We start from the raw sequence: 15,508 nt of genomic DNA, 5'->3' as shown, positions 1-15,508 counted from the left end.
CTAGACAGAGCTTCTCTATCACCGTCATTTTCCAAACCTTTGCATGCCACAAAAGCAAGAGGGGCCAAATCAACTTCCCAGAGGGAAGCTTCTCTAACATTTAGGGAATAACCATGTGATGCTTGTTTGTTCAAAACACAAATGATAACCGTTTATGGAAAGGCTGTAATTTTCTGAAAAGTGGAATATTGCTACCTGGAATCCTCTTTGGGTCTGATGGCCCCACTGAATAGCTGGGGAAACACCTTTTACCAGGGGAAATATAAGGGTCTCCTTGGCAACAACTTCCTGCTTTGCTGGCTTCAGGATTTGTGTTAGATCTGAAGTCCAAAAAGCGCTGTCTGCAAAAGAAAGGGGGGGTGGAAATAAAACAGGAAAAAGCAACATGAGATTTTATGCCTCAGAATTCTGACTAAAGCAACATTTAGAAGCTCTCGTAAGCTTCCTACAGAAACCAATGTCAGTTCCCTTCAAGGCTTCTTCTACAGGAAGCTCCTTTCCCTGTATCTCCCCCCAACAGCATTCATAACACATTCCTATTAGCGGTATGAAGAGCTATGAATGGATTAAATGTGCTCGCTGTGCTGTGCCCACATTTGCACTCTCCGTCTCTAGGCTGCTCGCTTAAGCTAAGCATGATTCAAGTGCTTGCAAGGGAGATCCCTCAAGAACTCTTTGCTGCAGCCAAAAACAGCAATAGTGATGATTCCATAGCAGGAAAACTGGGGCACACCATGTCTTTGTGCTACCGGGGGCAAGAGAGTGCCCATCCAGGGAGGGGGGGCGCTGCAGCTGCAGTCGACTGGCAAAATTCCACACCTCGATGTTTTATTTATAAGTGACAAACCCAACATCGATGGAAGAAAATGAAAAATCTCTCTCATCTTCAGGAAACTGAAAGATAAACTTTCATTATTTACCAAGCACCATCAGTATGCTTGGGCACACAGCACAGGCAGAGAGAGAGAGAAAAGAAACAAACTCTGCAGCCTCAGCCACAGGAGGGCATCATTTCCTGACAGCATCTCCCAGCACCAAAAGTGGCGACAGTTTTACTATTTCCTCCAAGAATTATATAGGACACGTGAGATATGGAATGCCACGTATAGCACACCAGTTAAAACAGAAGGCATTTGGTGCACACAGAACTGGCAAATCCTCAGAATAGCTACCAATTTGGGAGCAAACTCTGGCACAGCTTGAGACTGGAGATATCAGCAAAGCTCACCGGGTTCAGACCCAGAAACAAGATTTTGGGAGTTGGGGAATGTTCATCTCAAAGAAGAGGCAAGAATTAGCAGCAGCTGAATTCTTCTCTAGCTCAAGTTAAAATCCAAGCTGGGGAAGATTTCTTGGCTTACCCTTCCTTTGAAGAGTTAATCCTAGGAAAACTGGAACAGGGGTGCAAAAGTTCACCCCCTGCACTAGACCTTATGCCAAGGGTCAATCCTCCCCCTCCTCCCCCCAGCCTGCATCTCCAGCTGGGAGCGAAGCCCTGCCTGAAACCCTGCTTGCAGTTGTTTTGCTTTTTGACACTGGATGGCTCAGTTGGTTACAGCGTAGTGCTGATAATGCCAAGGTTGCAGGTTTGATCCCCATATGAGACAGCTGCCTATTCCAGCATTGCAGGGGGTTGGACCAGCCGATCCTCAGGGTCCCTTTCAACTCTACAATTCTATGACATATATTACATAATTTCCTACTGTACTATGTCAATGGTGGTGGAATCAGTCTTTTTCATGAGACGATGGAAGAGTGTGCCTTTGGAGGTGAAGTCAAACCACTGGAGAGTTACAGCGGTTGATATGAAGACCAATATGGAAGAGACATGTTTTGTTGCAGCTGGGGCAGATAAAGGCATCCAGTTGTGCTGATACAGGTGTGCCATGATGTTTCTTCTTTCTACATTCCTCCCAGCCGTCATTTCTCTTCAAGTCACTCCTGTATATAGCTTTATTATTTTTCTTGCTTTATTTCAACTTGCCTGTAGGCCATTGGTCGCTCCTGACCAGTCGACGGGACAGTAAATTTATTTATCATTTCATTTACAAACTGTATACTACGAAGCATCTCAAAGTGATTTCATGATGCAATAAAAACATACACTAAAACATTAGGCTATTAATAATGATAATAATAGATATGACCCCTGTTATGCTCTTCAAGCACCGTCTTCCTCAACAACTTTGCAGCTTTAGATGTTGGCATCCATGGTCTGAACAGACAAATTTAGGGCCAATTCTCATAAAGAAACAATTTGTGTGTGCATGCCTAAGCTGTTTTAAGAATACCCTTTAAAGTGCAATTATTGAGCATGACGAACATTCATTTGCAAACACAAATGTATCATGCAGTTCCTGTGCACTCATCAGAAAGTCAGAGTTCTTTCCATTGTTTCCAGAGAGATAGCCACATTACTCTGTGGCAGCAAGAACAACTAAGAGTCTTGTGGCACCTTAAATGTATTATGGCATAAGCTTTTGTAGACTAGAGTCCACTCTTTCAGATGCATCATGACTGTAATTCCCTGTGCTGGATGCACTATTTATTGGCAAACCTGGATTTTGTGCAGTTATGTTATGCATGAATTAAACGTTTCCAGACGGGCTTTGTCGGGGGAGTTTTCCAACCAAGAGCCCTTTCACACAACAGCCTATTGCCACCCATTTAAACTCCCTGTGCTCAAACCAAAGCGTTTCAGCTTTTGGCACTTGGAACAATTGAGGTTTGGCTTCAAGCACAAGTCTAAAATAGCAGGGACAAACCGCACGATCTGAAGTTAGCGAACATAAAGTTATGGAGAAGCTAAAGAAACAACTTCTCCTGCCCTTGACCTCTCTTGCTTCTGGGGCCTCTCATCCGCAGACCGCAGGCAATTTAGCATTCCACGCTGGGGAGAGAAATTCACACGACTCAAACAACAGCAGCAAAAGAATCAGAAGCTTCAAAGCCAACAGCCTCATTGTGCATCTCAGAGGTCATGATCTTAACAGAGCGCTTTGAGGAAATAACCTCAGAGCCCAACCAGAGACAAATCTCAGCTCGGAACATTTAACATCCTGTTCTGCAACCTTGCGGAGGCTTCGAATTGTGCACTTCCTGTGTCCAGGCCTGTGTTTTACAAGGGCACTTGTGTCTGCTTGAGCTGTAAGCTGCCTCTCCGGGCTGTTTTAACCCTTCACCATCCTCATCCCTTCCTGCCCTCATCCCATCTGGACCCTTAAGGATGCAGGCAGGGCTGGGAGCAAAGCCATGGGGCTGTGGCTGCCTGCCTTGGGATTGGAAATGTAAATTCCCAGCCTTTTCAAAGGAAGCATCAGCAGCCACTGCTCCATTTTTCTCTCCCCTCCGTTCTCCCCTCTTGGCGGCTCTCCTCCTGCCTGGGAAGCGAGCAGGCGCAGAAGCAAACATACACACAGAGCTTTGTCAACGTTAATTACCAGAAGCCGGGAGCCCAGCAGTCATCCTGTTGACTAATTTGTCAGACGCTGCTGACTCAGCATCAGGGAGGCCAGCTTGCAGGGAGGAGTGCAATCGGGGAGCGGACGCCTTTATTCTTCCGGCCTTCCCTTCATCCCAGAGCCTTGTGTGGTGGCTGTGGGTGACCACCTCCATTCAGAAGATCTGTGTCTAGGACAGCTTTTGATCTAAAGGCTCGCCAGCCAGGGATAGTTGAGGAAGGGAGCAGATTGGTCAGGCTGAGCTTATGCTGGCTGTTGTTGTTTTCCTTCTTCAACTAGGCTTCCTCCGCTGTCATTTGATGCAGCCCCTGCCAGGGTGAGAGTAGGACAAGAGATGGCTGGGAAACAAGCTCTGCTCCTGATCTGAAGGACAAAGTGCCTTCAGGTGGGCCCTCACCTAACAGTACTTTGTGCCCCAACACTAGCAGCGCTGTGTAGCTGCCATTTAAAAATTCTTGCAGTGCCCTGAAGCAATGCCACATCAGGAGAACTGTGGGAAATTAAAATGGCAGCAAGACTTTAAAAGCCAGCTAGGGCAGGGGTCAACAGTTGACCGTTAGCAGTTTGGGTGCTGATGCCAGCCCTGCCGAGGACAAAGGCTGTGTAAACACTACTGACTTAAACCACACAGGTATTGTCAGGAGTTGTTTCATCTCAAAGTGCAGTTGTTCACTCACCTGTAGGCCATGTTTGGGTCTCCCTTGACCAAATGACAGGATAGCAAATTTATTCATTATTTCGCTTACAAATTGATTACTATGAAGCATCCCAAAGTGATTTCATGATGCAATAGAAGCATAACACTAAAACATTAGGCTATTAATAACGATAATAGGTATCAAGCGTTGGCATCCATGGTCTGAGCAGACAAATTTAGGGCCAATTCTCATAAAGCAGCAATTTGTGTGTGTACACCGAAGCTGTTTTGAGAATACACTTTAAAATGTGATGTGTGAACATGACAAGCATTCATTTGACATGTCTTAAGGTAACATGCATGACTGCAAGCTGTAAACCAGTTTACTTAACAATAATAATAATAATAATAATAATTTATTATTTATACCCCGCCCATCTGGCTGGGTTTCCCCAGCCACTCTGGGCGGCTTCCAAAAGAATATTAAAATACAATGATACATCAAACATTAAAAGCTTCCCTAAACAGGGCTGCCTTTGTAACAAAACAAATATATATATTAAAACAAAAGTGTAGAACTTCAAGTGTGAAGTTACTGGGCAGTTTGGCATATGTTGAGGGTGAGGGAGATACGGTAATTATTTTTTAAGAAGTAGCGAATATTTAAAATTGGAGAGATGACCCAGATTGTCCCTGCCTGTGGAGAAAAGAGCCCATATCTTTGTGGCTCTGCAAACAAGAGAAAGGAAACAACCTGAGAGTGGAAAGCAAATTTCCAGCACAGGCCACGGCGGGAGTGCTCTTGTGCTCAGGTTCTGCTTGGCCACAGAACAGAATGCTGGATGGGTCTGATCCACCAGGACTCGTCTAATGTTCCCACCTTCCTTCTAATGTTCTTACCTCCCAAAACTTCTCAGAAGACATTTTCCTGACAAAGGTTTGCTGCCTCCTAAAAAAAATGACCACCTTACAGAATACTCTCCAAATATATTCTCCACCATTTTTTTGTGGAAGCTGCAATTTCCACCCCCACCCCACCCCAAAGGCCCTGGAATGATGTGAGGTCTGGAGCATTATAAAAGAGACAAGATGGCAGCCAGTCAGCCAACACTGCTGCTCTTGCTATTTGCAACAGCAGCAAAGAACAAAAACCAAACAATCCTTTGGAGAAGATAAAGCTGCTGAACTGCTGCCACTGTTGAATTGCAGCCCTCACCCCAAGAAATGGACACCATCTGTCCTTTGGGAAGGCAGACGAGAGCAAAAAGAGGCAGGCAAGCAGCCAAAAACAACATCAGCCTGCCCCCCACCAACAGGAACAACTTTACATTTTATATAATGTATTTTTAAAAAATATTTTAAATTGATAAGCTGCCTCGGGTGCCCTTGCCAGAAAGGAAGTATAGAAATGTAATAAATAAATAAGGAACTGTTGGGAGAATTTCTTATCAATGCAAGAGAAGTCATCCTCCCAGTTCCTCTCTCCACAAATAGGGAGAATTTCAAGAGGTTCCTGCTTGCAATATTGCAGTGATCATGCTAACACAAGCTCCCTCTAGGTTTGTGTGGCCACGGAGAGGGTGGAACCATGCTTCTGTCCAGACGAACGTAGAGCCAAAGGTGACAAACTAATTTGCTGGATAATTCCCAATCTCAGGCTTGCCCTTGGTTTCAGCCATGAGTCAGCCGCTCTGCTTGTCAAGGCTGGTGGGTTCCTCATTAAATCCTAATGGAATCTGAGCAAGCATCAAAGCAGGAAAAGGGCCATGAATGTGTGACCAGGACTTGGGAAACAGCTCGCTTGCATACAAGGCTAGCAGCAGCAACCGCAGCTGCGAAACTCGTGCCAAGCCTGAATTCCATGTGCAGGGAGAAATCAAGAGGCATCACCAACAACTGGGCTCTGTCTGGAGAAAGCAAAGCCCAACACTTTCTTGAAACGTTCCGACCTTTTCCTCATTTAGAGTTGCCAAAGCTTCGCTACTACTTCAAACAAAAGTTTTGGGTCTCTTCTCTGGCCAGACAGTAGTTCAGCCAAGAAAAGCAACTTCAGAGATTGTGGAAAATATGCCTCCATCCAGATGAATATTATGCATGCAGCCTAAATATGTGAAACAGAGATGGTATGTGGTGAAGTGAACACCCATCTGGGAGACCTGGGTTTCAGTCCCTCAAGTAGGCAATTGTTTTTTGGAGGGTTTCCAGCAAGTTGTAGCCCCTCTCGCTTTCTATGCTTCAGTATATAGCCTGTAAAAATGTGCGTAGTAACCACCTAGGGAATCACACAGAACCTAAACCTATCCTTAAAATCAGTTCAGAAAGGGTATTGTCTTTCAGTGACCAGGACTGAGCAGAAACCTGAAACCTCTTGACTGCCTTACCCCCGAACTGGAATTGGAACCAAATTGGCAAGGGCTCCTCTCAGCTCCTTCAAGGCTTCTTCCAGCTCTATGGATCTGTCTTGAGTCTATTAAAAAGATACAATAGAATCAGAGAATTATAGAGTTGGAAGGGAACCCCTGAACGTCATCACCCTGTACTGCAGGGTGATCTCAACCAGATCATACATGACAGGTGGCCATCCAACCTTTGCTTAAAAACCTCCAACGAAGGAGAGTCCGCCGTCTGTTCCAATGTTGAACCAGCTCTTATGGTCAGAAAGTTCTTCCTGATGTTTAGTCGTAATATCCTTTTGTGTAACTTGAGTCTGTTGGTTCGGATCTTAGTCTCCGGAACAGAGATTTGCTCAAAAGTCTCTTTAAAAATAAAATTAAAATCAGGGGGTGGGGCATAGGTAAAAACCTCTCGATTTGTCACAGAAGACCTTCACATGAGGCTAAATAAAAAGCTCACTTCCGTGTCATTTTGCTGACTTCCAGCACTTTGTAAAGGAAGCTCTGACTACTATTTTGCCTCAGCGGCTCCCAGAAGCAAAAGGCTTCCTCACCACCACTTGACTGGTCAAGAGAACTATCCTGATTCCGCTTTGCAGCTGTGGTTGGACGACTGCCTATGTGTATGCAATAACTTGCTTGCAGAATTGCTGTTGCAGAGATGCTATTCAAGCCGGCTGAATAATTCATGTGTGAATAAATATTCTTTGTTGAGTTGTGTGGTTCTGCTGACTCAGTGTAAGTCAGCACTGCCAGAGCCTCATCCAATTTGCTCATTTAAAGAAACGTCCAGGCCTCCTTCTTCCTGTTTTCAGTTGGGACAGCTGATCCAGGGATTATCGGCATCCTCTGCCCTTGGTCAAACAGTGTGGCCGTGACGTATTGGCTGTGCTTACATGTACAGTTTACCAATGAATCTAGCACATAATAACTCGCTCATCTGAATAAAAATAAAAGCTGTTCTTGACAGAAGAGGCTTTGAATGGATTGTGGCTACTGTAAGAAATCAAGAACTAGCAACTCAGTCTGAAAGAAGGCCAACCCTGGGGTCGTGAATTCTCCTTACTTTCCCCACCCCACTTCCTCTGTTTTCTGGTTTCGATCCAGAAGTCACGCTTTGGTTATGCTGGCCTTAAAATACGGCTTTTCACACTTCAGTCAACACTTTGCTGCACAGTCGCTTAAAGGGAGCTGTCAGTAGCCATGTGAATGCAGCACTTGGAAGGAATGCCATCTTTTCCCGAGCACAACACCTGAGAAAAGCAAAACTCAGCGAGTTTTGTCAAGCATGGCACCCTTCTGAGATGCCAAGTATTACTGATGTATGCCATCTTCTGTTGACTGAAAATGAAAAGTTTGGAATAATATATTTCAGCTGTAAGATCCTTGTGGGATGTACCTTGTCTCTTTTTTTGATGCTGCTCTGTAAAGCAAAAATACTGCATCATCAGCATCATTATTATTTATGAATAACAACAGCAACTTATCATATATCATTCTACACCTGCGGATCCTGAGCCAAAATGGTAGTATCCACAGAGACAAGAAAGGTATTTGCAGGCTTGGAGGAATTGAAGGGGATTTGTGGGGTAGGGCATGTTAAGTCTGAATCCCTGAAGAGAGCCCAGCAAAGACTGAGCATGCTGAGCAGCCACAAAATGCTGTTTGAATATTGGAAAAGGGTGGGGGGGGAATAAAAAACCAGAGGGGTTAGGGAACATAGTAGAATATCCTAGGAAAGAGCATGGGCGGTGGCTGGAACCTGAGCAGGGCTTTACTCTGCAAAATTTTGTTGCAGATCCTACATGCTACTTCTAATGTTAGAGGCATAAAAGGGGCACTTCCCTTTGCTTGCTTTTCTCCAGTAAAGGGTCCATACTTTATAAACCTTTTTTTTAAAAGATATAAATGAATTATAATAAATTTCCACTGTCACCAGCCCTACATTGATTGATTGATTGATTGATTGATTGATTGATAGATTTTTGGTAGCCTTAACATAGCTTCTCACTAGAGAATAAGGCTGATGTACCAACCGGGGAGGGTGCCTCACCCCAGACCAGTGCCGGATTTACATATAAGCTAAACAAGCTATAGCTCCTATAGGGCCTGTCTCTTGGGCCCCCCAAAAAAATTAAAGAAAAAAAACCTGGATGTACATTTCCAAAATATAAGATAAAAAACAAATAAAATAAAACCTACATACAGCAACAGTTCTAGATTCAGGTAGGTAGCAGTGTTGGTCTGATGCAGTTGAAATATATTAAAAAAATAAAAAATTGTCCAGTAGCACCTTAGAGACCAACTAAACTTGTTCTTGGTATACGCTTTCATGTGTGTGTATCTGAAGAAGTGTGCATGCGCATGAAAGCTTATACCAAGAACAAACTTCGTTGGTCTCTAAGGTGCTACTGGACAATTTATTTATTTATTTCCTAATACAGCAACAGTGTTATGTGTTGTGTAGGCTCCTAAGATGTAAGTAATGGGCCCCGCCTGCTAGCCTGCTCCCTAAAATATCACCATATTCATATCACGTATAACATATATTCAACACAAAAAAGTGACTTGTTGACAGAGGACAGCAGGACATATAAAATGTTGTTTATGCTGTACTTTTGTACTGTTTTATTGTTGTTAGCGCCCTGAGCCTGGCTTCGGCTGGGGAGGGCGGGATATAAATAAAATTTATTATTATTATTATTATTATTATTATTATAAAGGGCCTCATTACCTTCAGAAGCTTAGGGCCTCATCGAACCTAAATCCGGCCCTGCCCCAGACTGTCACCATATCGCAGGAAGGATTCAAGCAGAATTTTAGGTTTGCGAGGTTAAAGCAGATTAAAGGTCTCTGTTGCCCTAGTGCAACTGACATATCCCCTTTTTTAGCATCATTTCAGGGTGTTGAACTAGATGGTCCTCGGTCAGGGTGCCCTTTCAACTCTACAATTCTGTGATTCTGCGATAAGCACTTTTTTTGTGTGCAAAGCGAGGGGGAAATGCATTGCGAATGAACGACTGGCAGGAAGATTGCTAAAGTAACACCCCACCCCACCTCCAAGCAAAGGGTTGGCGAATGCAGCAAGCAGTCCCAAGGAATGCTCGGCGAAGGCCGCCTATAATCTCCACGTCAGCTTTGGGCGAGCAGATCAGGATGGCTGCACCATCAAGAGAGACCGGGCGACGCTTAATGCATGTGTGCGGGAGGGACCTGAGGCAACCCGATATCCGGACTCTTTCTTTCTCACTCTTTGGCAGCCATCCGGGCTCCCCTCAGGCTTGGGAGAGTTTTGTGCCGGGGACCAATTTCCCATTTACTGCATTCCCACCACCACCCACCACCGGATTCCCAGTTGGGCAGGAGGGGGGATTTCTGCATGGCATCTCTCTCCCTCACCTGCCGCACTCGGCTCCCTGTTTCATATGCCGGGGAAAAGGCGCGATGGCTCCTCCTTCCACGTCGCGCCCAGTTTTTCCTTGACAGGCGCTCTCGCCGCTACTCAAAGCCAGAATGGCGGCGGCTGCTTTTTTGGTTTGCTCAGCTGTTGTCTCATAATTCATTCCCCCCAAACACAATACGCTGCTTGTGAACTACTTTTGTACAGGTTTGGGGGGGGGGCATTATTTTGGGATTGCTTGTTTCAAACACACACACACACACACACACACACACCCCTTTAGGGTGGCTCGAGCCCCTGGAACTTGCCAAGTGCTTTCAGGCACCTCTAAATATCGTTTTCTCGCCACCCGAATCAATCCATCTGCTGAGCAGCCGCGGCCTCTGCCTGGCAAGGGAGCGTGGAGTTGCTCTTCTTTGGCCCGACACCTTTGTTTATTAGGAAGGAAACGTGGCCCTTGCCCAATTAATGCATCCTCGAGTCGCCCATAATATGCCTGCCCCCCCCCCCCCCCGGATAACCGAGAGGGGATGTTTGCATTTAAGAAGGTGGCAACGAGAAAACTGAGGCTCGGTTTCCTACACTTTCGATTCCAAATCAATTTCTCGCCCAATCCTGGAGAATTAACATTCTGTTAATGTTGCCATGTCACAATCTGTCTCAGGATGTCACCTTCTTTCGCCTTGTAAAGGAAAGCTCACATTCTGGCTGCATTTTGGATGAAATTATCAAAACCGAGTTGTATAATAATAATAATAATAATAATAATAATAATATCATCATCCAATGTGTTGTTTGGGGATTGTATGACAGGAAAACAATGAGGGTTTATGTTCCCTTAATTATAGAAAATTCAGTGTGCTAGAAAGATGGGCCAGACTTAATTTATTCTGGTCTGGGGAAATTTTCAGCTGTTAAAATGAGCAGCTTACACCCAAAATCAGTTTTCTGCAGCAAAATATTCCAGTTGCTGGAAAAAGAAGCAAAATTAAGGGATAGCAGTGTGCACTCCTTTGAGATATATATATATATATATATATATATATATATATATATATATATTTGGGGGGGGGGGGTCCAAGCAGTGTGCAAACACAGAAAGGATGTGGTTAACAGAATACAGTATGTGAATTCAGAACAAAGCTTTGTTATGTTATTGTTGTCTCAAGGCTACTTACAGTAAAATGGAAAAAAAACATTTTTTCAAAAGCGCAGTAAACAACAAAGCACTAAAACGGGGTCATACACCACTTCTCAAGATAATAAGAAAATGCCTACCACCCTCTAACAATATCAGCATGATTGCCACTATAAGTTAACCAGCAGTAGTAACCTCCAAACAGCAGAGAAAATTAACAATCAAATGCCTGGGGGGGAAGGAAAGCCTTTGCCTGTCACTGTTATTGTAGATATCAGGTGACTCTGTTTTGGGAGAGCATTCCTTAAAGAGGGACCACCATCGGAAAAGGCTGTCTCTTAGGCCTTCAGCAGGATCTTTCTAAATGCCTGATAATGGTCCCCTGTGTTGAAGTGTGGGATTTAGCTGTACTTGGGGAAACTTACAGGAGGAATGTGGGTGAGACATGGGGAGCAAAGTATCCATTGTTGATTTTTTAAGAGACTGGAAATCCATCAGACATGCCGAAAGAACCAACAGTGATCATTAATCCTTTTATCGCAATAATATGTATAAATAGATGCTGGGTGACATACAGAGTGGTGTGTGTACACATATGTGTATGTATGCATTTGGAGTGTTTGCTTTATGTATTCTTTTAAACTCTATCTAAAACAGTAGAAAATAGCAACGGAAAGCTCCTAGGAAGCCGTGTCAATTTATTAAAAGCACGGAGGCTGGATTTGTATATTGATTGGTTATTACTGTTGACTGCATTTTTCTCCTGCCCTTTTCTTCAAGCTGTTTTGGACCATTTACATGCCTCTCCGGGCCTTCTACCCTCCAAACCTTGTGCCACAGGAGGAGCTTCCTGACTTGTGGGAGATTTGAACCAGGCTCTTTCCAATCCTGCTCTTAACATTTTTAACCACTATACCACGCTGGGTCTTAATTAATGATTCATGCAACAGATGGGATCTCAGGACCCTGAAATTCTATTTTTATTCTTCCTTATTATCAGAAACCAAGCACAGAAGTAGAGGCTGCTCTGCTGGCTCCCCAGACACAAAAATAGGGCTGTTGTTGACAACAGTCTGCATGGTGTTTAAATAGCCAATGAAGTGGTCCTGGATCACTTGCGTTGCTTTGAAGCACCCAGGATTTTCTGCACTAAGGAGGAAACAAAGGGCATCCCCTTGGCAAGCATAAGGTAGCTAGATGGCACCGGATGGTACTTCCACTGCTGTGCTATGCCAGCTCAGGCCTTTCCTTGAGTGGCAGCAGCTGAAAAGCAGCATAGGATATAGTGCAGTCGTAAATCTGATTTAACACAGAATTACCTGCGACCAAGTGCCCACATTAAATCCACCGTAAAGAAAGCATGCATGCTCAGATCATTCTAGCGCCACACCAGTGCTCCAGTTACACTTACATTAATGGAGTAGTGGGGGAAACGAGTGCCCAACCCTTAACAGACTGAGAAATCAATATGGAAGATTGACTCTACATTGGTAAGTTGTAGTAATGGTGCTAGGCAGCTTAGAAGGGCTGGAGGGAGAGAGAGAGAGAATTCTGTTTCTAATACAAGCTCATCCTTCCTTAGTGCTATCTCTGCAGAGTCAAGGCAAGGTTAAAGCCTAACACTAAGAGATTTAAGGGGTTTGCATTTTTATCCTACATTAAACTTTTGGCCTCACTCCTCCCAGCACCCGATTAGAGTTTTACCTTCTAAACTTGTCCACATGGCCCCTTGTGTGCCTTGGGGTGGGCAGGAGGGAGACACAGCTGTTTTTACAGGAAGGTTATTTTTGTTCTGCCTGGCCTTCCCCCTCTCTGTTGCTTTCCAAGCTTTGAGATCTTTTGGTCAGGGGCCATATGAAGGGTAGACTGCTCAAGCCAGAGCTGCCCACAGGAATTCAGGAGATCAAAGCCTTCAACAACACAAGCTGAAAAGAGAAGGGGAGAGAGAGAAAGAAGAATGTATGAAGAGCACATTGTGGGGGAAAGTCCAACTGTATGGCCATAAGTCATATTTTGTAGTTATTTTTTTTAAGCATCTCCTATGGTAGCAGTGGTTTTCAAAATTCCTACCTTCAAGGAAGCTTTAATCTGTTGACTTCCTGGCAGTACCTTCCTTCAGGTCAACTGTTAAAGGATTCTGGGACATCATTCTAGGGCACAAAGAAACTGACCAGACCTATTGGTCCTCACTGTTGGACAGTAAGCAGAAGGTAGTTCAGTATCTGTCAATAGATATTTGGATGATTTGAAATAGATTGGCAAGGGTCTGTGGCTCCTAATTGTCTAATATGAGCAACAACCAATAAGCTTTCCCCTCCTAAATTAGGTTGCTGAAAAAGGAATGCTTGGGGAGAAATCAGGACAGGACTTTTGTGTGAAAGGACTTGTGAGCCTGGGCTGAGCCAAGAAACACCCTGAGCCTTCATGTTTAGCATAAGTCAGTCTGGCTGAGCCACTGTTTTGCACCTGGCCCTGGTTGGTATACCGTACCTCATGGTTCTTATTGGGGGGGGGGACCCAAGTAGACCCCACAAATCTGAAGCCTATCCAGTCTGTTCTAGGCCCTAGAGGATGCTGTTCCTGCCTATTGGTCCTCACCTTTATGCCCCTGAGTGAGATGAGAGGACCACAACAAAAATTTCCCTGAACTTCACCCATCTGATACCTTCTCCCTGAAGAAACTCAACATCAACATTTCAGTCTACACCTTGAAGAGGCAATGTGCAGAGATGGCCTATTTATAACATGTGTCATATCTGCGATTCGACAGCCCCAAACAATGTGTGACCTCAGTTTGCCACCAGAATTATAAAGCCCGGGCTTTTGAAACAAACAAATGCTATCTAGGGCGCACTGATGGGTTCTGTCTGTTTCCTTCTCTTAATCTAAGAGTATAAGAACAGTGCTGCTTGATCAGACAGAGGTGCATATAGTAAAGCAAAAGTCTTTCCAGCAACAGTCGGTCAGAGCCTTATAAGCAGGGCATGATGGAGAGAGCTCTTCTCTGTTGTTTGTCGCGGAGAAGTGAATGTCAAAGGTTTACTGCCCGTGAATATAGTTATTCTATTTTTAGCCATCATGGCTTATAGTAGCTGATAGCCAGGATTAGACACAGTCGAGGAGGATAGGTCTAAGAGATAGAGATGGCAGTCATATCAAAAAATTAGCTGGGGGTAAGCCCAAGAGATTTTTGTTTACTTTATTTTTATTAGTTTTCAAATTACTATAGAACCACAAAGACAGGTGAACAGAAGAAAAATCATAATACATACCAGCTAAAGGCAGGCCATACTACACTTGAACATATTAAATAATAATATAAATACCCGAGTTTAAATCCTGTGCTGCAATGAACTTTCTTGGAAGATTTAAGCAAGTTGTTGTTTTGCACATTTCAGTCCACCCAACCTCAGTCTTTAATATGAGCGTAATAACATGCATTGTCATTGTAGCCCTGGATTGAACTGCAAAGGAAGACTCTCCCTTTGGAACCATGGTTTGAATTATCCAAGACTGTATACCCCTCATACCTTTGAAGGCATATTCAGAGCCTTCAATTTTCTCCCTCCAAAGAATTCTGGGCGCTGTAGTTTGTGAAGGGTTGCTGGAAAATGTAACTCTGTGAGGGGCAAACGACAGTGTCCAGAACGCTCTGAGGGAAAGAATGTGCTTCAGATGTGCTTTGTGGTGTGTACACAGCCTATTAGAGAGGGCTTCCAGTTCTTCCTTGACATTTAAATCACCTGACATCATATGACATCGATTGATAGGTGGGTGCACAAACGGTTGGCCACCTCTGGATCCACTTTCCCACTCCTGTTTTAGTGAGGAAGTGAGCTAAATTTATAAGAACGGCATTTACATAGATATATTCTTTTTTAAACATTTCATTTAAAGACATTACAAAGAACATAAGAAGAGCCTGTTGGATTGGGCCAATGGCCCATCTAGTCCAGCATCCTGTTCTCACACTGGCCAACCAAATACCTGCAGGAAACAGGCAAGCGGGATCTGAGCACAAGAGGAGTCTTCCTTTCCTGAGGTTTCCATCGACTGGTACTCAGAAGCATTAACTGCCTTTGGCCAGGGAGGCACAGCATAGATATCGTGGTTTGTAGCCATTGATAGCTTTCTGTATGAACTTGCATAGTCCTCCTTACAGCCATCACTGCCTCCTGTGTGAGTGAGTCCCATAGCTGAACTAAAAGGTTACCTCTTTGAACAGACAGATAACATGCAATATCTCTAATAGGGGTGGCATTTACACCTCACGCTTCCTCTATTATCTCTCCATTCCCTTCGCTTTTCAGGCGGCTTTCAGGATCAGGAAAACGGTGCCGCGCAATATGGCAGTTCTCCCACCGGCTCTGCATCCCGGGACTCCTGGGCTGCACATCCTGCGGCCGCCGCCTCTCTTCCCTCACCCCACATGCTTCCCTCTGCTGATGAGCTTGGCACAGATCATGAGTGTTATACAGC

General features: G+C 44.4%; 1 protein-coding gene across 8 annotated transcripts in view; it reads right to left on the bottom strand.

Annotated features, from left to right (window-relative positions):
* Positions 1-15,508, bottom strand: part of LOC308462189 (uncharacterized protein) — a 138,031-nt gene that overhangs the window by 87,831 nt on the left and 34,692 nt on the right. For 2 of the 8 annotated variants that reach the window (XR_013979056.1, XR_013979057.1), the window contains exons 3-6: positions 13,100-13,218; positions 12,734-12,954; positions 3,441-3,769; positions 196-341 (exon numbers count right to left, since the gene is read on the bottom strand). Coding sequence is in view for 2 of the 8 variants with exons in the window: in XM_080979585.1 (XP_080835711.1) it covers positions 196-341; positions 9,891-10,054 (310 nt within the window). In the remaining 6 variants the exon portion in view is untranslated. Of the gene's footprint in view, positions 1-195; positions 342-1,726; positions 2,891-3,440; positions 3,770-6,479; positions 6,568-6,665; positions 6,848-9,890; positions 10,089-12,733; positions 12,955-13,099; positions 13,219-15,508 lie in introns of those variants that run through there. The other 6 variants (XR_013979059.1, XR_013979058.1, XR_013979060.1 and 3 more) reach the window with 6 other exon arrangements.

The sequence above is a fragment of the Podarcis pityusensis genome (assembly GCF_964106645.2).
Source record: "Podarcis pityusensis genome assembly, chromosome: 1".
Taxonomy (NCBI): domain Eukaryota; kingdom Metazoa; phylum Chordata; class Lepidosauria; order Squamata; family Lacertidae; genus Podarcis; species Podarcis pityusensis.
Note: the sequence above shows the minus strand (reverse complement) of the source record. Positions and strands in the feature narration are given on the sequence as shown.